Source organism: Manacus vitellinus, unplaced genomic scaffold, assembly GCF_001715985.3.
Source record: "Manacus vitellinus isolate BGI_N305 unplaced genomic scaffold, ASM171598v3 scaffold_23_pilon, whole genome shotgun sequence".
Lineage (NCBI taxonomy): Eukaryota > Metazoa > Chordata > Aves > Passeriformes > Pipridae > Manacus > Manacus vitellinus.
This window is the reverse complement of record NW_021939718.1, coordinates 1,030,129-1,052,259: the sequence shown is the minus strand read 5'-3', so window position 1 is coordinate 1,052,259 and position 22,131 is coordinate 1,030,129. Positions and strand designations below refer to the sequence as shown.

Genomic DNA, 22,131 nt, shown 5'->3' with positions numbered 1-22,131 from the left:
ATAGGAATACAGCCTTTCTCCATCCCCATGTAAGTTACTTTGCATATCCTAATAGTGCATTCTCAATGAGCAACAGGGTCAGTGTTAATCACTCCATGGCATTCCAACAGCAACTGCACGAATCTGTATCACATTCCCCTTGGTCGTGTTATGTCTTATGTAGCCTGATCAGAACTAGGAAGTTAAGTATATACTTAGGAATATTAAAAAGATCTTAATAAATTAATAGAAAGGAATTATAAAGGAGATGTAAGAGGGCTGCAAAACTTGTTAGTAATTTTTAATTAAAAAAATCCCAGACATATGCTTTCCAACTGGAAACTACCTACATGTCACGTGCCACCGCTGTTTTTGTAAGTCATTATATGATTTGGGAACACAGGGCTAGATTTACATTTAGATAGCTACTGTTAGTTATCTAAATGTATGTTTTAATTGCTTGAATGGCGTGATTAGTTATGGCTCATTAAGAGAATCACACAGAAATAAATATGCAGCCTATCTGTGTCTGTTCTCTGCTTGGTAATTAGGAATGGTAGGAAAATCTTAGGAAATAGTAATGTTGAGGTAGATCTGCAGCTCCAGTGGAGACCAAATAAAGTCATTAAGCTGTGACTGTAAGAAGCAGTAAGAGGTGCTACTTAAGAATGCTAGAACTATGCAAGAAGCAAATAATGCTAAATGTACAGACACTGTGTAGTCTGTTCTTCAGTGGAAATATTTACATGTTTATATTTAGCTGTAATGATAGAATCATTTAGGCTGGAAAATACTATTAAGGTCATTGCGTCCAACCATTGATCCTCAAAACTAGCCAAAACCCTTTTTAGTTAGCAAGGTTCCAACAAGAAGAATGGATTAAAAATTACCACAAAATTTAATTGTTTAATTTAATATTGTTATGGTTTTAATGAGAATAAATGAAAAAAGGTCCTTGGATTGAGACTGTATTTTCTCTACTTCATATTTCACATATTTGCTGTTTCCCTTTGGTCACTTGATGAGAATCAGTTACTTTTTAAATTAATTTTATTTAAATTTAATGTGTATTCAAAATAAAAATATGCTCTTTGTCTTCCATAACGCAGCCAGTAGGATGCATTGGTTGTTTGATATTTAGTTTTCAAAAAAATGTAAAGAACTGCATATTTGCTTCTGATTTACATTTTATTTTATTCTGCTCAAGTATCCTCTGAATAAGAAAATCTATCAGTTATGGTAAAAACAGTATGCAAAAATGGAGTATAGATTCTTGAAAATTTCTTTCAGATTATTCACAGATGAATTTTGCTGTAAGATTCTGGATTCCTATTTGTATAACTCTATTGATGAATAAGTGTTTCTGTAGTGTGATAAGTGAAGTGGGTTTTTTGAAGGTCTTTTTTGTTTGTTTTGTTGGGTTTTTGTTTCTTTGTTTGTGAGTTGCAAAGATTATCATATATTCCTTCCTATTTTTGCAGGATGATTTTTGCTGTAATAAAGAGTAGGAATAGCTGTTACTTTTTGATATGTTTTCCCTGGGTAAAGTAAAGAAACATTTCATTATTCATCTTGTTTTTTCTCTGAGGGAATTTTTACACTGTCCTCAAGTCTTTACCACGTTTATTTTTAATGAATTAAACATTCAGAATTTGTTATCTTCTGCTCTCTGCTTTCTCTAGCTCTCAGTTTTTGGTAATTTGATTTGTTTGGATCCTTTGTGGGTTTCAGCATTGTTTTTAAAATGCGGACACCGTTTATGCAACTTCAAATATTCTCCCCATTTGTGCTATATACAAAAGTAAATGATTCCACCACACCAACTACTATTCACTAATCTGCTGTTGATCAGTGTATCTGAAGATTGCAGTGTTTTTTGTTTTTCCTGTCACAGAATCACATTGGACACTTATGGTAAGCCTCTTCTCTGTTTGAGTTTCTTCAGATGGAAATGGTCCAGAACACTTATATTTTAGCTTTGAAGGTATTCAGCAGTGTTAACATGACTTGTTTTAATGGAGCCAGCTTACCAGGTGAGCTGTATCACTGTTATATTGTCATTTCCTTTCTGCTAATACTTATGTCACAAACATCCAGGTGCGATTTTTGTATTTACAGGGAGAGAGTGTTGAGGAGCAGCAGATTTATTTTTAACCCTTCTTGAACTACGTAATAGAAATATTTTCATTTGTTCCTAATGAAATGCTGAGGCAGAGACCAAAGACAGTCAAGTCTTCAACTCCTTCTCTCTTGCAGTTATCCCTGATTGGCAATGGGATTTGTCCTGAGGTGAGAACACCAGGTGGGAATTGCAGGAGGAATGGGGGAGCTCTGATGATTGCAATTGGTGTCGGTGCACATCAGCCTACAAAATGGTATAATATGCTGCTGGAGATTGAGCTAATGGGGAAAACTGTCTCCCAAGGTTGCTGGCAGCTTCTGAGTGGGAATTCAGCTTCCTAGGGATGCCTGCAGGGTATCTCCAGCCCGAAGACAGGGAACGCTCACTTTTGGATGAGTGAATAAAAGCACAAAGGTCTGGTCACATGCAGAGATAAAATCCTAAAGTAGCTCCATAGCTGCTTTGTTGCTTTGTAGTTGTGCATTCTGTAAGGTCCAAGACTGTAAACCTGTATGTTTGTATGTTTCCTGCTGAGCCTGCAGATACTATAACCCTTTAGACCTGCTTATATTATATACCGCATTGACAATATTTAGATACTCTATTAGTAATAAATTTAGTCATCGTCATCCACATAGTCAGTGTCATATTTTTCATGCCTGACCAAGAGAATCTTCTCTCTGCCACTCTGCCACAAACATATATTTTATTCATAACCTCTTACAGCAGAATGCTTTTGAAGATCTACCAGAAAGTTTTTAATCCATTTATATAGGAGTCACTGCTTACTAGCATTGCACTGTGTCTTTACTACAAGGTAATGTGATTAAAAAGTAAGTCCTCCAACTATTCAGTTCTCCTCTACCAGCACAATTACTGTCATTCAAATTATAATATTTCAGAATTGAACCATATTGCACTATTTGTATACGATATTTTTTACTTTATTCATTTCTTTCACGTTCTTAAAAATTAAACCAGGATGATTTACTCTATTAATTTCTTTTACCTCCTTATAAGTAAAATACCACGTAAGCCTTTACATTATTTTGGCTAGTTTTGCTGTCAGGCTGCATTATTCTTAAATTCTTTTTGTATTTTTTTAATTGATTGTTATGGACATTTAAAATATGGTTATTAAAGTTGTCGCTGTCTTGCCAACATAGTGGTTTTCCCTAATGTCTTTACTCTCCTATAATTTATATAGTATAACTTAAAATGTCTGCTTTCTAGTTCCCTTTACCATACGCTGTATTTATTTTTTAATTTTCTCTTGGATTTAATTTTTACTATACTATTGCACTAAGATATATGCTTATGGAGACCTAAATGTAAAATACTGGCTTTTTGTCACTCAAGAAAACCCTTTTTCTTAATTTTGTACAGAAAAAGCTTAAGGATTTTGATAGTTTTGACCACCATGGGGAGCAGTTGAATGTTACATGGTATTTTTTAATCATTAGGATTTCAGCTGTGGCAGAAGCTTCCTCTGGCCTCCTTGATATACAGATAATTCACCCTTACTGGTAGCACTGTGGATAAGGTTAATTCTTCATTGATACAGACTTTCTTTTCTTACAAGCCCACTGTCTTACCAGTTTCTACTGTGAATGTATTCTGTACTGGTACATTTCTACAGCTGAGAAACTTTCCCTGGCAAACCATCCTTTGATGTCACTCCATTGAGTGGGAAAGTGCCCTTACACACCCCTGCAATTCTATCAGCTGTGCAGCCGCCTCTTGCACCCCTCTGCTATTCTTCCCATGTGAATGGAGGCTTATAGGCAAGCTAGGGAGTTCTCTGAAATATCCTGGCATTACTTTTATCCTTTGTTTTAAGCTCCTTATGACTGGAATAGTGGGGAATATGCTGAGCAGCTTTCTACAAAAGGGAGAGGGAATAGTAGAAGGGAGTTGGAGCAGGGGGGCTGTCTCATGGTAAAGAGTCTGATTCAGAGTCATGAAAATCTTTGATATAGCAGCAGGTGTGACATTTGTAGCCTGCTGCGTGGATAAATACTGGAACTCTGTGTTTCAATTTTCACTGTTGAATTAATACTCTCTGCTCCCGATATTAATAATAGTAAGGATACTGTAGTTGTAAGCATCTTGCTATGCCTTCTTTCAAATTTTCAGCATAAAATTGGTTACAACAAAAAAAAATTGTTGCATACTATGGCTATTTGTAATCTAGCATATTTATCAGTTTATGGTTTAATAGCTGGTTTTTGTAGCAAACATATTTGTTTCAGTTTTGCCTTTGTAATTTTTAGATAACCACAGCATATTTTTGTACTTATAAAATAAATCATTTCATTCAACCTTTTCAAGCACTTAACATATGATTACAAATATTCAGTTTATGACATAAATAAGAGAGTGATCTAGTAGAAATAGACTCTTTGAAGAGAGCATTTTCATGAATTTTAAAACAGATTCCTCCCACCCTTGTTTTCTTACAACTTTTGTCTTTGTAGTTGATTCAGCTTCTATATGGGACAGCAGAACATGTCAGAAACCTTTAAGTTCTTTCAGTGAGTATCAGGCATGTGAATGCAAATGCACTACGAGTAATCTTCATCAGGAGAGTCAGCAACATTGCCCACACGGCATCAGAAAAGTGTTTACGAGGTATTAATATGCCTACTGTGACAAGATGTATTTAATGGGAAGCAACAAGGAGTTTGTTTTATCAGTTTTCCTCCTCCCTCGAGTAATAAATCTTAAAAGCTTCAATATTGATTCAGTGAAATGAATGACTGAATCCTTCTGGAGAGGCTCTGACAAGTGGACAAATGCTTCCATGGTTACATTGTGCTATGCAATATGGTTACTGAGCTTTGCTGTTTTCCTCCCTCTGCCATTGAAGTAAAATAACAAACCACAGGGAAGCACCACACATGGTGGGCATAAACTGGAAGCAACTTTAAAAGATCAAGTGAGCTGATCTTACACAGATTTTAAAGAATGTGGGGTTTATTATTTTATACCGTGTACCCTAAACATGCATTTCAGTAGCTTCTCCTCTGTATATCTCTTTTTATTTCTTGTCTGAACTACCTCTCTTTTGATTTGGAATGCTATAAATTAGAAGGCCATGTAAATGTGTGTTTCATAGTACCGTTACATGCGTTATGTTTTTCTAGGAATATTTATATAACAAGTGATGTTACTGCATCAATGCACACTCCAATGCAATACTTGGATAAAGAATAACAAATCATGTATAGAACTTTTATATGCAGTTGTTTTAGGATGCTTTGCAATATTAAGATAATTAAGTGGTCTGATGATCCATCTTCCTGCATCTAATGTACTCAAATTTAAGGTATTACAGGGAAAAGTGACATAAATGCATAACATTTTAGAAAAAATAATAGAAAATAATGACATACAGTTGTTTCACTAGCTTAAAAATGTTGCAGGTCAAGAATTGCATTAATAGAAGGAAGTCGCGAAGGCCTTTGAAGCACAAAGTGTAAATTAAACTGAAAGCAGATATATTGAGAACAGTTGCATTTTTTCCTTTGCAGACCAGCTTTGAAAAGAGTGTGTGTTATCCTCTGTGTTAGCAGCTGTTAGTTGTTTTTTCCTGTGCATGTTTGACAGTCCTCAGAAGCATCATCTCAGCATCAGAATGCTAAGATGTTTCAGTGCGTCTTTGTAGGCACAACATTACAGCAAGGATGGATGCCAGGATTCCACACAGCCAGGAACACAAATTCATAAACATGGAAGGTAGTTACTTCTGAGACAGAAATTCTGGCCTTACAGGTTTTCACTGAAAGTTTGTGTTTATTATAGGTACTCAATTTCACATTTACTCAAGTAATTTGTCTTTGATTTTGAGAGAGGAAAGTAAGCAACCAGTGAGAAAATATTCCAATGTTTCACTTAAAGAATTTCAGAAAAGTGTCAACTCTTAAGTTGAAAAACAGGGGTTTTTTTATGTTTCTAAGTAGTGTTTTCTTCATTTGAAAGGAAGCAAACAGAACACCTAGCTGTGAATTGGGAAAACAATTTAAGTTGTGTGCAGCAGCTGGAATCCTCTTGCTTTTATGTTTAAATAGTTTTTGAATACTTTGTAATTAGGAACAAATTAGATGCAAGAGATTATGGAGGGGCTTTAATATTTTTATTATGTTTTACCTTTAGAAAAACACACTTTTAGTAAGCATTCTTTTTTAATTTACAGTCTAGACATGCTCAGAAGTTGTGTGTTTTGATGAATATTTTATGAAAAAGCTTCTGATTTGCTGCATACAATGTACATTGTTAGTGATATGCTGCAAATGAAGAGCTGAACACTCTTGATTTGAAGAAACAAGACTGTGACTTTATTTAGTAACAGTAACTGTACAAGAGGAGCAGGCAGACGGCTCTTGCCAGATTCTCATCTTGCTGTTTTTCCATGTGACACACAAGCCAGTAAGCATCCTGTGTGGCTTGAAAAGAGCTATGGAACCTTTTAAGACCAAACCATTCCTTCAGAGATGGCATTCTTCTTGTGTCATCATAGTGACACGAAATGACATAAATTGTGTCAAAATGGCCTGCAAGAGCTTGATCAACCAAATCTGAGATGCAGTAAGTTGAAACAAAGCAGTTATTCTCTCATTAATTGTTCATTTTTTTACACTTTAATGTATTTAAATTAACATTTTTAAAAAGTCATCTTGCTTTTTGCAGAAGTTTTGTCAAATGAGAGCCTAAGTTCATTAATCAAAAGGTTATGATTATATGATAGCATTTCTGCTGTAATATGTGTTAAAATATATCAGGATTTTGTGAGTAGGTTCCAGGGACAATTTACTTTTTCCTAATAATAGAAATACTTCAGTTTTTTTCAGTTAAATGCTCTTTTAAAATGTTAACATCAGCATGCTTTTTCAGTATACGAGTAACAGAATGTACCATAAAAAGGTTAACCTTTACCAAGCTGATCAGAGGAAGCATAAACTATTAATGTTTGTTCATTGATAAAGAGCACAGTCTGCTTGGAACTTCTCATTTTTCTTAGATCCTGGACATCTCTGAAAAATAGAGGATCAAACCATAAATTTACTTGCATATGTCTCCATATCAACCTGTCTGGCATAAGCAACCCAGTCAGAAGCATAATACTCAAATTTTGTCATTTAGTCTTCTCAGTTTATTAGTATTGTTTGCATTCGTGTGCCTTTTGCTCTTTCTTGCATGTATTTGTTAATTCATCAGGAAGCTATGCAGTAAAATCCAGATTTTAATATTAAAGCATTCCTAGCCTAACAAAAGGATGTGGCACAGTTCAGGAAAGAGAGTAAAGCAAGTGGCTGGTACTACTGTAGAGGCACCAGGTGACACTTGGCAGTGGTTGTGCATCTTTCTGGCAGGGCGTGTCTGGATGGGAATCTCCAGAGAGTTGAGATGGGTGACAACCAGAAAGTGATCAGAAACTGCATTTCACATTTTGAAGAAGAGGCAACCCAAACATGATCCTAAGCTGTTACGGAATAGCAAGCCAGAATAGCAGTTCTGGCCTCTGGTCAGTTCTGCTCTCTTTTGAAGCCTGACTTTTAGCATAGTTCCCTGATGACTGTGCTGCTAAGGTCACATTCTCTAGTTCTGGCTGCTGTTTTTTGCAATACTGCCAGGTAGATGTGCTGACCCGTGTGAATCACACTGAGAAGAAGCAGTAAGAAAGAATAAGGGGAACGCATCCTAGACATCATCCGTGAAAACAAATATCTAAGCAGAATTAAAAAACAAGCCAGCTGAACATGCACAGGGAAGAATATAGCTGTTTGTGGTCATCTCTAATATGGTCTGTCTTGCAGAAGTGCTCAGCACCATGGACCATTGTTCAAAGAAAATTCACTTAAAAAAAACCCCAAAAGCCAACCACCAAGCTCAAGTAAATTTCTTGGAGGAAAACCATCTCTCTGTGAAAAAAGGTAAGATCAGCTTCAGTATCTACCTATACACTGAAACTAATCGGAACAGTGTCTGGCAGATGTTACTATTTTGAAGTGTTGTTTCATGTCTGAGTGATTTATTTATAAAGAGGAAAGAGGTAAAAATAACCTGTCTGGTGTATTTTAATTAAGGATTAATCTATGACAGAGCTATGCATGTGCTTAGTGTTCCTAATTCTGAGTAGTTGAGCCCGCTTCAGCTAAAGGATCAGAAAAAGTGACTGATAGAGCTGTGTGGAAATCTGTGCAGGACCAAAATTCCAAATTCTCAGAATCTCCTTGTTTTATACTTGAATAGCTCAGAATTCTGAAGCTTGGATGTCACAAGTGAAAACAAATGTGAATTTAGTGGTATTTGTGGATAAAAATTTCATTTTCAGCATTTATTTTTGCTTTCTAGTATTTGCGGATTAAGATATCAGTACCTGTACTGAAAACAAAATGGCATTGATACAACACAAAAATCTTTGTTAACAGAAACTAAAATATAAAGGTAAGAGAAAATACACACATCTGAAGCCCTTTGTTAGGATGTTTTTTATTCTTGCTCCTTCAAGTCCTGTGTTCTTTCTCAGGGAGCTGTTTCTTCTTCTAACTCCCTCTTCCCTAGTCTTTCCTTTCAGATGATGCCAGTAAAGGGAAAAGGCAAGATTTCAAAACAAACAAACAAACTAGAGCCCATTGATTCTATTGTGGGTGCTTTCAAAATTGGTTTACTTGCAGCAGAGCCATTTTTAACTTACAAAGTTTTAATGAATTCAAGACAAAGGATATCCAAACAAACAAACAAACGATTGAGGGGTGTACTTTGTACACCTTATTTACTGCTTTTATTGAAAAGAGAAGTAAGGCTGACCTGGAAGCACAGTTCTGTGCAATGCTAGATCTGTTGTAGGTCCAATACCAGGCCTGATTGTTTGTCCCTGACATTTGTAAGGGGTAGGAGTGCTGTGTGGGCTGCATGCTGAGTTGTTAAAAGTGTGTGTGGAGTGTCCTATGTCAATCAGCCTTCCAGCTGCTTGAGGACCATCACTGACAAAATCCCATGTGAACTCTGTCTCATCCTCATGTGTAACAAAACAAAGCACAGCTCCCTAGAGTGGTATGATAAAAATTAAAAAAAAAGTAATCAGGAAATCCTCGGATTAAATCATGGAGAACCACATGTTTAGTCAGAGAGAGCAGAAAAAGGTACCATCATTTTGAATCTGAATGCAGTTTTGTTGAAAGACCTCCATGAAAATAGCCATGTGAATTAGTGAGCCCAAGTCTGAGTTCTCAGTCTTCTTTAGTTTTCTAGCTCAGTAATTAGCAATGTATGCTCTGGTCTGCTGTAATTGAGAACTGATGACTATTGAGGCAGCCCTAAAGATAGTTGTTCCTAGGAGCCAAACTTCCCGCAGAAATTGGATGACAAAAGGACAGCGTGAAATAAGTTGTACAAGCTGAAACAACACTATAGAATAAAAGATAAAAAGAATCTTATACCTCTAATATCCTTTCCACCTGTTGATCCAGAGAGGAAAAACAATATGGGAACTATATTTTGAGGTTTAGATAGGAAAATAATAACAGTATGGTATTGAAAAACATACTACTTATCTCTCATGCTCATACATTAAGTTCTGTCTGATGTAAAATTCAGCAGCTGCCTTTAAAGGACTTCTTTGGTATTGGCCTTTGAAGGACTGCTTCTTGCTCTCTTTTCAGTACAGATAAACTGGAGCTGGTACATCAGGATTATGCGTATTGAAGTATTAATCAAAAATGTATTCATAGATAAAGCACTGTAGACTAGTGCAAGGAGCGATTAAACATATAAAACAGCTGATCAAACAATGTAAATTGCCTTTAGATGTAAATGTAAATTGCCTTTAGATGCACAGTGTAGACTTTGAGAAGAAAAAAGTACACTTAAATTTTTTTTTATAAAATAGAATTTTAGTGAATCATCCCAGTGGATTGTTTCCTCCACTCATAACTGAAGTTTGTTCTGATTATTAATGTCTACTTTTCCACCTGTATATTAGGTCATTCATGCCTTTATAAGTTATACTGAAAATGTTTATTCATTGACATTAATTTTCTCTCTAGATATATACAGATTATCTGAAAGGCGGTAGTCTGGGATAACCATTTGAGATCTGTCTGTAGTGAGAGGAGGGAAATCAGCACCTGTTAGAGGTAATTCATTCCATCCCACTATGATTCTACATTAGACTGGGTGGCAGTTGTTAGGTGGAATGCTTCCTACTTTGAAGTATCACTTTTAAAAGCAAAATGCTTCTTGAAGTCTGAGTCTTTTATTAAGTAGTTTTTCTAATCTTACTTCATCCTCTAGCATCTTCTCTCCCTTTTCCAGTTTGTTTACATTATTCCCAAATTATGATTACCATAACTCAACACAATATTGATGTAGTGACCAGGCTATGCCATCAGAAGGTATAGAGTGTTCTAGATCCTGTGTTTTTTTGGCTCTAATACTTCTGTGCTCTGTTCGTACCTTCTATCCTTTATTGGCTAAGTAGAAATTTTGATACTTGTTTACCATTAATTTGGGAGTTTTGGGGGCCAACACTAACCATATCTGAGTGTTACCTTTGTGTCTCTCTCATGGCTCAGGATTTGCTTGGAATGATGGTGAGCATAAAATACAAATTTGATATTAATTAGAGAAATGGCTGCACCTACAATGCTTGATCTAGGATTGGACATTGTTTCCCCATGCAGAGCACTGAGCAGCTGTGAATTAAAATGAGCTGAATGTTCTGATGCAGCTGAGAACTTGAATCCAAAATCTGTCATAATCCAGTAATAAAACCTGCCAGTTTTGCTGCCCCCAGGAATACAACAACACAGTCCAAGCCGAGTGGAAGAACTGCCGAGGCAGCGGCTGGAGCGCTCTGTATCAACTACAGCAGCGCTCTGTATCAACTACAGCAGCGCGGGGGTGATTGCTAGGCTTTGAAAATATTTTGTCCTCTTCCATCCCAGCCCCTTTTATCTCCACAGCGGTAGGAAGGCAGCGGGAGTCAGGAGAGGGAGGAGAATGCTGCACGCTGCGCAAAGAAGAGGGAGGAGTAGGAGAGGGGAATGCATAATGCGTGAGTGACAAGAGAGTGTGCAGGCGGCTGGCGGAGTCCAAGAAGACACGGATGTTCATGTCCCGGGGTCCAGGTAGGTTTGCTGTCTCTCTCTCTGAGGTGGTAGTCGCTTTGGAAGCATCCTATACCAGCTGCAGAGATGTTCCCTGTGCGTCCCCAGGGTTCTGCCAGCAGCACCTGTTGCTGCAGGGACAGGGCTTAACAGTGGCAGGCAGAGCGTGTTGCTCACCCGCGAGGGGCAGCTGGATGGTGAGAGTCTGATAAGGTTTCTGTTGTTCCAGCAGCTCCTCTTTCTGCTCTGCAGAGCCGGGCAGGTGGAGACAATAGTCTTTCCAATGGAAAATCCTGTTCTCAGGGGATCCTATCAGGATGCAACTCAGTCTGAAGTGCCGTAGCTGACAATTTTTGACTCTCAACAAAGAGCAGAACATTAATTGACTGTTTAAATTAGGTGAAAATAAATGAAGTGGAGAAGCTGCCTGTGCATTGTATATTGCAAAGGAGAGTAAGTTAAGGAATAAATGTTTTAAAATCATCATCTGCCAAGGAATGAGTTTTAAATGTTAATAATTAAAATATGACATGTAAGTGTTACTGTTAGAAATACTGCTTTTGCTTTTTGCTTTTAATATGCTGATTCTGTGTAAGGCGTTGCATAATTCACTCTTGCTAGCCCAGATAAAGTTAAGATCGATGTATAAGAAACATCAGTCATTGTTTTTTAATAAGTCTATAATTGCTTTATAGTGCAGATGTGAAATAACATGGAATTTAAAAAGAATCTTATTCGTTATATAGAAGCTGGAGGGCTTTTTTTCTGGTAATACTTTACACACATCTTCTAGAATGAGTCTTTCAGTTAAGTACTAAGCATTTTAGGAATTTGACATGAGAGTAGTTTAATAACTGAAGACAGAATGTGATATATTTAGTTTATCTGTTGCTTAAGCCTAAAACAAGCTTCTCCTACTAAACAGATTTAGTGTTTCCACATGGAAAGACCCAGAAGAACCAGATTCATGAGTCAATAAAATATTTTGTGGCATAATAGGCTTAGAATTTAAATGGCCTAATATTTGATGATGTAAAAGCTTACATATTTCAGGAGTATACAATTTTTAATTTGTTGTTATTACTGGTATTTATGTTGTTACTGATTTATAAAGCATAGTTTTGTGCTTTAGCAGCTTTCTACTACACTTCTGTATTTTAATAGCTTTACATGATGAAATCAATGGTGTTTACTAAATTTACATTTGAGCAAATTAATCAACATTGTTAATGGGAGCACTTGCCTATTAGTTTGTAAGTGTGGTCTGTGTCCTGGTCACATGAAAATTGAAGGGCAAAAATGATATTTGCTTTTGTGAGGACTAGTGCTGGGCAGTTTATTTGTGTTGTCAGCATTTTTAAGTTTGAAAAATAGTGCCGAATGAGTTTCAGATTGTTGGTGCTAGTGAATGAGATTGACCCTTGCACATTTAAACCTGCAGTGCAATTCTTCCCTTAGAAATAGTTGTGAGCTTTATTTGAAAGAAATTTTCAGAATCAGGTCTAAATCATAACCTTTTATTAAAATCTCTACTACACATGGAATTTTGTTATTTAAGCTTATTGTCGTCCAAGGGTTTTTATTTGCTTTTGGAATTAAAAAAAATGTTTATGCTTGCACACATGTTTTAATTAACATGTAAATATGATGACTGAAATGTAACTACTGGAAAAGCTATGAATGTATATACCTTTAGTGTATAGCATGAAAAAAGAATGCCACTGTAGAGGTCTGCAAGGGACTCATCCATGTGGTACAAACAATTTATAGCACATGTGAGAAAAATATTGATGACTCACAGATCACCTTTGATACTGTTACACATCTACCATAGTTGATCAGAAATGAGACATGGTAATGACTGGTTGAATATTAATTATCGTGTTTTGAAAAGTATGTAACAGTGGTCTGTAAGCTTAATGGAACTTTCATTGTAGAATGTTTCATTGAAAACTTGATGGAAAAGAATGTCCTTGCATCACACTTTGAAGAAGGCAGAATTAAAATTTGGCTCAACTACATGTGAAGTAAATTAGCCTAAGGTGTTTTTGGAAGCATCAAAACAGTAAAAGTGTATGTCTGACTCTTGCTATTGTTTGAGATAGGGTATCTCATGCAATGTAGCTGAATTTTATTTCTGAATAACTCCACTCCCTGATTTTTTTCTTTCTTGGCCAGCCTCTTCCAGAGTGTTCCTCATATCAAGTCAATTTAATTGCTCGCTAAGAAGTACAAAAAAATGTAGGTATGCGAGAGAAAATAAAAAGAATAAGCTGAAATCATTTGCTCATGGGGTGTTAGGCCTTGACTTTCTAAAGATATGATCATGTATATAACTATTTTTACATGCGTAAAAGTATGTATTTTACATACTTCTTTTAATGTGTATTAAGATGCTTTATAACATCTCAATCATCAAATTGAATCTTACAGAACCATTTCTGGCAACTGTAGGCATTTGTCATAGTTCCACAAATTCAACAATTATATCTAATAAGAGCTACATTACTGTTTACTCAGGAAACAAATGACAGGAGAAAATGTTGGATGTAATTTATCTTATTCCAAGTGGATCCACTGTAACTTTTTTTACTCAGAAAAAAATTATTAAATCACAAATGGCTTCACAAATTTCTGCAAAGTGTCCCTTGCTTACGTTACTTTTTCAGTGAATAATGTCACTGGGAAATGTATGAAAATATACATGAAAACTTGTGGCAGTTTGCAGAGAGAATATGCAGACTGTGAGTTCTGAAATATGCTTAAAATATGAAAAAATGTTTCATAGATTGGCTTATGAATATTTAATATAAAACTAGAGTTTTTCAATTATTTGTATTGAAGTAATTTATAAGTCCAAACCAAGGCTGCAATTAAGGTAAGTACACCAGTACTTATTGAAACAGGCACATTTGAGAGGCTAAATTTCTCTGGCAAAATGAAACAACAGAGAAGATGCTTTCCATGTTCATCACACCTTTTGTGTTTGTGGATTTTTTTAGCAGGACAGAATTTCCTCTAAAATGTAATAGCAATATATTTTTATACACTAAAAGATTTTTGTTTAGTTATCTAATTTTGTATCTTGTACAGACTTATTAATTAGAAAATATTTTTGATTGTCATTTTCTGATGGCAAAAGAAACTTCCTTGGTCACTTATCCTGGACTGGTCCAATATGCTACTGCTCTGAATTGTTTCAAGCTTTGCTTCATTAAGGATTTAACATGGCCTTAATTCAGCCATCTGTTATGGGTTTGACAGGCCAACAGATCTGAGGTATTGGTAAGAGCTTTAGAAATTTCCCACATTTTTAAGGATTAGGAAAAGAGCTACCTTTATGAATACATTTTGAATAATTCTCAGCAAGACAACGGTGCAGAAGTGGGGTAAAAAATGCATGTCATTCTGTGAAGCTCAGGGTCCCCTGTCTGCCTTTAGCTTTGCTGAAAGGCAATTAGCATTTCAACCAGCCAATTTGGTTACATGCGATGAAGTACTTGGGTTTGTAATTTGCTGCTTTTGGCTTGGTGCTGTTGAGAACTAGCTTTGTGTAATCCTCTCAAAGCACCTTTCTTTCCAGCATAGTTATTGTTGCTGGTCTTAAATAACTAATCAACAAAGAGATTTCCTTGTCTTGAGCTGCAGGGTGCCTTAGAAGAATGAAAAGAAATACCCAGTTAATAAGGGAATGATTATAATTATTAAATAGTGATTATTAAATTGTGACATAGGTTAAAAGGTTTAGAAAGCCAGGGAAAGCACCGTATATGATAAAGGTAGTGTAAGAAGTCTTTGAACCAAAACAAATTTTGCTTGGGGAGTTCTCTTCACTGCATAAATACTTTATCATGTGTTTTATTTAAAAACGGATTGCCCAGATTTAAGAGATTAATTTGCAGTGTAGCTTAGAGCGAGGGCCCCATACTAGTCTTCTTCTCAAATTACTCAAATGTATTTTTACTTCTACAAAAAGAAGTCTTTGGGGAAATTTGTAAAACACAGATCTTTAATTAAGTCAGCATCATTTGCTGTAATCTAATGAAAAATGAATACATTTAACTATAGAAATGAACCTTGTTTTTATGTACATCTTAAATTTATGTATTTAATAATATGCTGTTTTGAACTCAAGAAATATCACTGATGAAATTATTCTAATAATTTAGCAACACATTAAAAATTCTGTTTGACTCATACATGTATATTAACTCGTAAGAATCCACTGTAATTAGCAACAATTCTGTCACTGTACCTGAAACAATGCCATCCTCACCATGTTGCTTCAGTTTACTGTTCTATACCTACAGTTTTAGGGACTTTTTTGCAATAAAATAATGTGTGAAGCACTGCTGTGAAACAGATTGTTATATTTTTGGTTTTAAGTGTGAAAAAAATAACTACTATACTGCAGAAGCCTGTAAATTCTTGTTCTGATATATACTATTCATTCAAACCATGGTGCTTCATTCAGAGCAAGTATTCGGTATTTTAGGCTTGTGATAGTTTTGTCCCTGACTTCCATGTTCTCAACATGCATTAAGGAAGAGTGTTCAGGACATGCGAGACAGCTCCAAAATTGAGAAACAAATGGAAGTTATTGTGAAACTTCAGATCTGTACTGAAGTATAATAAATGGATGTTTCTCAGTGAAGCATGCAGACCTTCATCAGCTGGATTTCTGGTTCCATATGTGTTAAGAGCCTGATCCTGTAACAGGCTCAGTCCTGCAGTTACTGCTACAAGTATGAGCTGGGAATGCTAGACATCTTAGTGGCTGGATCATTTGATTTTCATTGAGTTTGGTTGTTGTGGGGTTTTATGTTGTTCTTTTTGGTTGGTTGGTTCTTTTTTTAATCCTGTTTTTTGGTGCAGAAAACAGTTTGAGAGAGGGTATAAATACTTACAGTATCTGAAGCCCTACTTGGTGCAGTATACCTATGTGAAAAGCTGGCCTTGGTTCTGGAATACACTGTAAAATAATTTCTGTTAGTGAAAGGTGTCTGCTGTTTTCATTAGGACTGTATAAGTGGAAAATGATTTGCAGTGTGGAGCTGAAAACAATGTTTATCTTTTACTTAAACTTATACTGTATGCTAAGTAGAACTATTCCAAAATAACATCTTGATTTTTGCGCTATATAGTCAGACGTGGATATGGATAGATTCTTGTCAATTGCATGAGATAAATTAGAAATTCTGCAGATGAAATCAGTGTTCTTTAACACTAGGCAAACTCAGATTCCAACTGGTATATTTCTTAACATTGTTAGTTAGCAGATTTCAGCCAAAGTTTGTTTACATCAGACTCTGATCTCTGTTCTAAATTTAAAGTAACCTTAATGGCTCCAAGTCATATCACTGGAGGTACTCTGGGTAAAAATAATCTGGATCTTACACTTAGTCAAAATTATTTTCTGGTTCTCTATTTGAGCTGGAAATTGTTACTGCAAATGTTTGTAGAAGAGTCGTGTTCTCTCTGCTTGCTGCTAGCAAACAGAAGTAGTGGATTCAATGCTGCTTGAGAGTTTTGCCCTTATTCCCAGCTCAGAATTAGAGCAGGTGGTTACTTCAGAAAGCCTTTAGCATTACCTGGTGTAAGAGATAAAATTTAGTTCTCCAGTGATGATTACATGCTTTAGAACTTAAAATAAGGATATAGTTTAGATCCACTCAAATTTTTCCAAGAAAGTGAAAAGTTACCAGAAAACTTTCAAGGGGTACTCTAGATTTAGCAAACTTTTTACCTGAGTGACTTCTAATAACAGGATGAGATGATTTGCATTTCTCATTAGGCCTTGGTCTTGGCCTCAGCTTGCAGATTTACTGCTTCATGTTTTGGTTCCTAATTGTGATAATAGATGTACGTTTCTGAGTAGTAAATATGAATACAGTAGCAGGCAGGTTAAGCATCTTTTATTCTTTAGTCTAAGATATCTTTGTTGAAGGGTGCATGCCTTTTTCAGGAGGGGATAGTTGAATGAGCAAGAATTATTATGTGGAATATTCAGGTTACAGCAAATTCACCATGCTCAGTGATACATATGGTAATAGATAACAAGATATTTTAAAAAATACTGCAACTGTTAAAAAGCAAGAGGTCAGGAAAATAATTGACTGATGTATCATTAATCTCAAATGCTGATAAATCTTTTTAGCCCCTGAGATGGTGCTAGAGTCCTGTTCTATCAAGACAACAGTAGCGATTAGGGAAGTAGGCAACTGAGACCAAAAACTTCAGGACAGTGAAGGCTGATAAAGGGATTTCCAGCATCTAGTAGTCTGCATTTGTGCTTTGGTTAGCGCTTTCCAATGTTAGTAATAACAAAGGGAATCTTGTGCAAGTACCTGGCATGCCTTTGAAGTAAAGAGAAAGTGAGGAAAACCTAGAGAAGAATAGAAAGCAAAGGCATCCAGTGACACTGGATAAAACCCATGGAAATTGATGAGACAGACTCTGCAACTATTAGCATGGTCCAAGGGCACATACAAAGCAGTACTTGTGACTTAGTATAATTTTCATGGTTTTAATTTTTATGGTTTATTCACCTTGAAGCAGGTTGAAGGCAAAAAAGGGATATAGGTGGATATTATTTTGAAACAGTACCTTTGGAACACTGTCTTTTCCAGTCTTTACTAGAATGAGACACTTACTTATTCAACATCTAAACAAGAGCCCGAACTGAAAAAGGAACAACTGAAAAACTGACAGAGCAGACTTGGGTAACGCCCACTACACATATACTGGGTTTTGCCAACACGGCTGTTGTGTCCTCCTTTGTGAATGTGTGAACCGTGGGAACTTTGAGGCAAGGAAAAGCTCATAATTTCTCTCTTAATTTAGGATCTTGACAATACAGAAAGGAGAAATTTAGTAAACCAAAGTTTATATAATCCCTGCTGCTTTCCTAGGTTATTCTCCAATACTGTTGTAAATGTCAATGTTTCTGAGAATGTCTAAAATAAAAATGCTGAAAATATGCAGGGATTTAATAAGTTTCTATGACAGGTGCAGCAATGGCAATGACCTTGTGAAACTCCTTGCTCTATGCTGTTCCTGTGTACTACAGAGAATCTCCTCTACATATGAAAGAGCACATGTATCTCTCTCCCATTGTATTCAGCTGAAGATGCTGCTGGGAGCTGACGTCTCTGCTGTGAATAGACTTCTCTCTGGCAACCATTGATAGCTGTAGCGCTGTACTCAATGCAAAGTACCGGGAATGCCAGTTTTTTAATGTTCTACTTGGCTGGGTATTTGTAATCACTGGGAGTAGTTAGAGGACAGGCAATGAAAAGTGCACTGGGCTTTACACTTTCTCTGCTCCTCTGTGTCTGTGATGAGAGTTGTTTGATGAGAGGCAGTGGTAATCCAGTTGTAGTTGCTGGGTAGGAGAGGTGCTGTTCCAGCAAACCGGCTCATTGCTTCTCCTGTAAACAGCAGTGACAAATCTGAGGTAGAGGATACTTGATCCCTTGTTCCATCTGCTTCTTTGTTAGTGAACTTCCCTTTATTTTGCCATTTTATATTTCCAATCTGGCATTTTATACTCCTTTAAATTCAGATTTTTAATCTGGAGCAGCCCTTTCATTTCCCTTCTTGATCTCTCTGTATTCCCCTAGTCTATAGGTTCCCTCATCCTTCAATGAAAACAACCCGGAGGTCTTTTCATTCTTAAGTATTTTGATTTACTAAGCACGGAAGCCAGTGTAAAGATCTGCAGAAAAAAACACTCATTCTTTATAAACTTTAAAAGCCTCATCTGAAATTTGTTTTAGACACTAATTTGGAAAAGTAAGCTAATCCTGGTGATTCAGCATTTACAAGAAACACCAGTTTCATAAGCCTACCTTGGCTCCAGCTGGCCAACAGATTGAAATGGTATTCCTCATATAAGATGCAACAGTATTGTGGAAATTGCTGTGTGGAATCAGTATATGCTTTCTTGGGTCCTGTGCTAGGATTCTGTATTTTAGTGGAAAACAAAAATATGCTTCAGAAAGTGCCATAAAACACAGACTAAAAGAAGAAGTTAGGGATCATGACTCAGAATTCTGAGTTAGATTTTTTTAAACTTTTTAATTATATGGTTGAAGAATGGGACCATTAAAATGCCTAGTTTCTTATTTGGGAGATACTTTCTTTTGGTTTTGATGCCAGAAATTTTTATCATAAGCCTCTTAAAAACATTATCTAAGCCTCAGTATGTAGCACTGTTTTAAACTACCACTTCAACTACTACTACAAATCATAATTTGAAATGGCTCAAGTCAGAACATGGTAACAGAATAGTTATTCCATTGACTTGTACATACTTTGAAGATGTATGATATTCTGTTCCTTGTTGTTATAAAAGCATTTCAATGATTTTGGCTCATTAATCTACTTTAACTAGAAAATCTTGGTATCCTGGATGGAGAGAATTGAACTCAATAATGTTTAGCTGAAGCGGAGTACTTGATCATCAAATGCATAGTTTACCAAAATTTAGCAGTGAACAAGGACTAGAGTTTCAACTTAATTTAAAAAAAATTACAGTTTAAGTCACCAGTGGTATAATGGGGTGATGGAGGTGGGGAAGAATCCTCTTGGAATCCCTGATCTTGAAAAGACTTTTGCTGAACTTCAATACAGTCAGTTGTGTTACCATATAAATTTATATAGGAATTTAGTGTGCAAAGTGAGTTCATATTTAATAAATACTGAAAATATCTTTTCAGAATTCTTTAAGTCTTGATTTATTTTTTTTTTGTTATATTACATCAATTTTAAAAAAATAATCACGATTTTCAAAGCTGAGTTTTTATAACCAGAGTAAAAACTACTTCTGGCAGGCTGTGCAAAGTAAATCTTAGTACAAATAACATAACAAGGAGGAATACACACCAGCTAAATAATTGATGGTATGATTGTGAAACTTCTCTTGTTCCGCAGGAGTAATCCTATAGTTTTAGAATGCTCTCTAGTAGAAGTAATAGAATTCAAGTAATTCTAAACTTTGTAATCTTGCCTTCAAGGATCATGTTTTCAGTATTACTTACTAGAAGCATGTACCGTGGGAAGATATTTGTGAAGTCTATGACAAGGTAACAGCTGAAGCTAAAAGGTCAACAAATTCCTCAGTTTAGTATGGATGATGCCTGCATCAGCAGACAGTGTAATTGTCCCAGAGTTTACAAAGGTTAGACAACTGTTCTTCTTGCAGCTTGAATGTTTATGTTTTTTCTTTTTTTTTCAGAGCAGTTCTACATAAAACCAGCAAATTAATACATTTGGAAATGCTGATAATTTTAAATCATAAATCCCAGGGGACTAATGTATATATTTTTTTCTTTACTTCCCACTGTAAGCTTTTTCTGCATTAGAATTACTAACTAGATAGATATGTGGGAATCAGGCATTGTTCCTGTCAGTCTGTTACACACTGAATTCTCACTAAGAGCCATGGATATCTTAAAGGACTGTGTTCATGGTAATAAAAGTTTATAGCAGTGTGAAGCTATGCAGCAAAATTATTTTATTGTGTGACATTTTTTCCAGAAATGATAGAGCACTGTTCAAGTAGGTGATAAAATGGATAGTTGTTTTCATAGACAAATGGTTTTTCCTGATTTTTTTGCACTTACTTTGATTGCTTGCCTGTTCTATCTGTGAAGTTCAGGAGTTCTAGGTGAATTTATAGTTACAAGTAGTTAAAATCAGCTAACTTTGTCAACCCACCAGTTCATTGCTTGTAGGAATTCTGAAAGACGTTGTAGTTTTCTTGACTGTATTTCCAACTTATACTTAGTTAATACGCCATGTATGTGGATAGTTTTTGTTAACTTACCTGAAAGCAGTTTATTTCAAGTCTTCACAACCTGAAATTTATCTTTGCACAGACAGAATTTGTTGTAAAATGAATCAAAGTCTTGAAGTCTTTCTACAGCTGTGTTGATTTTTGTTGTCTGAAGGCTATGTTACTCTCTGTTCAGTGCATGATTAAAGCTACCTGACTTCAAACATAAAACATTCAAACTGTGCTGGACCTCAAGTGTATTCTGATTCAAATTTGACATGCAACTTACAAAAATATTTTTCAATGGACTCATGATGTTTGCTGATTCAGCGATGATTTATGACTAAATATTCATAACTGTCACTCATAAATAATGAGAACAAGTGCTTTGCAAACATGTCTCATCTTAAATGTTATTGATATGCAAATTTTAATCTAACATGTGTACACATTTTATACAACTACCATTGACCAGAATTGTCTGGTAATCATAGCCCTTGGAAGTATAATTTTAAGCAAAGTGATATTTTATTTATATTTTTAATTACACAGATATTGTTTGTATATTTTGTACAGAAATTTTAAAAAGTAATATTATAAAATAGTGACCACAGATTAAAAGAAGTTGATGAAGGAACTAATTTGAGTTCCACGCTGTAATGCGTTTTGGTGTTTAGAGCACAACTTTGTTCTCTTGGTTTGTTTCAAAACTGCTTAGATCCTTATAACAGAAATCTGCTCCATCTGGCATCCACATTCTCAGTTCTGGTCAGCACTGTACAACAGAAGCCTCTACAGAACAATACCAGACCCTCTTAAAAGTGCATCTTTCACTGATGACTTCACTGGGATTTCAAATTTCATTTTACATCATATAACTAGACTCTGGTGTAAGAGAAATGAACCACATCAGTTTTAAGTTGTCATATCCTAACAGAAAAGAAAACTAGACATTGTGCAGAAACAAATGAAAATAGAGGTCTGGCTGTACAAAAGTTGCAATAGCACTAAAATGTTCCACAGTGCTTCTGTGTGACAGGAAAACAGGAAAGGATCATGGGATAAGAGAAGTGTGAAAAGACTCTCAAGTATATATGAAAATGTGTAAGAACTTTTCATTGTCCAGAAGATGGTCTATGAGA

General features: G+C 35.7%; 1 protein-coding gene across 1 annotated transcript in view; it reads left to right on the top strand.

Moving 5' to 3' along the window:
* Positions 1-8,462: 8,462 nt before the first annotated feature.
* Positions 8,463-22,131, top strand: part of ADGRV1 (adhesion G protein-coupled receptor V1) — a 263,198-nt gene continuing 249,529 nt past the window's right edge. Inside the window, exons 1-3 of the mRNA XM_018072867.2 lie at positions 8,463-8,548; positions 10,150-10,239; positions 11,068-11,232. Coding sequence (XP_017928356.1) covers positions 11,211-11,232 — 22 coding nt within the window. The 5' untranslated portion in view covers positions 8,463-8,548; positions 10,150-10,239; positions 11,068-11,210. The remainder of the gene's footprint in view (positions 8,549-10,149; positions 10,240-11,067; positions 11,233-22,131) is intronic.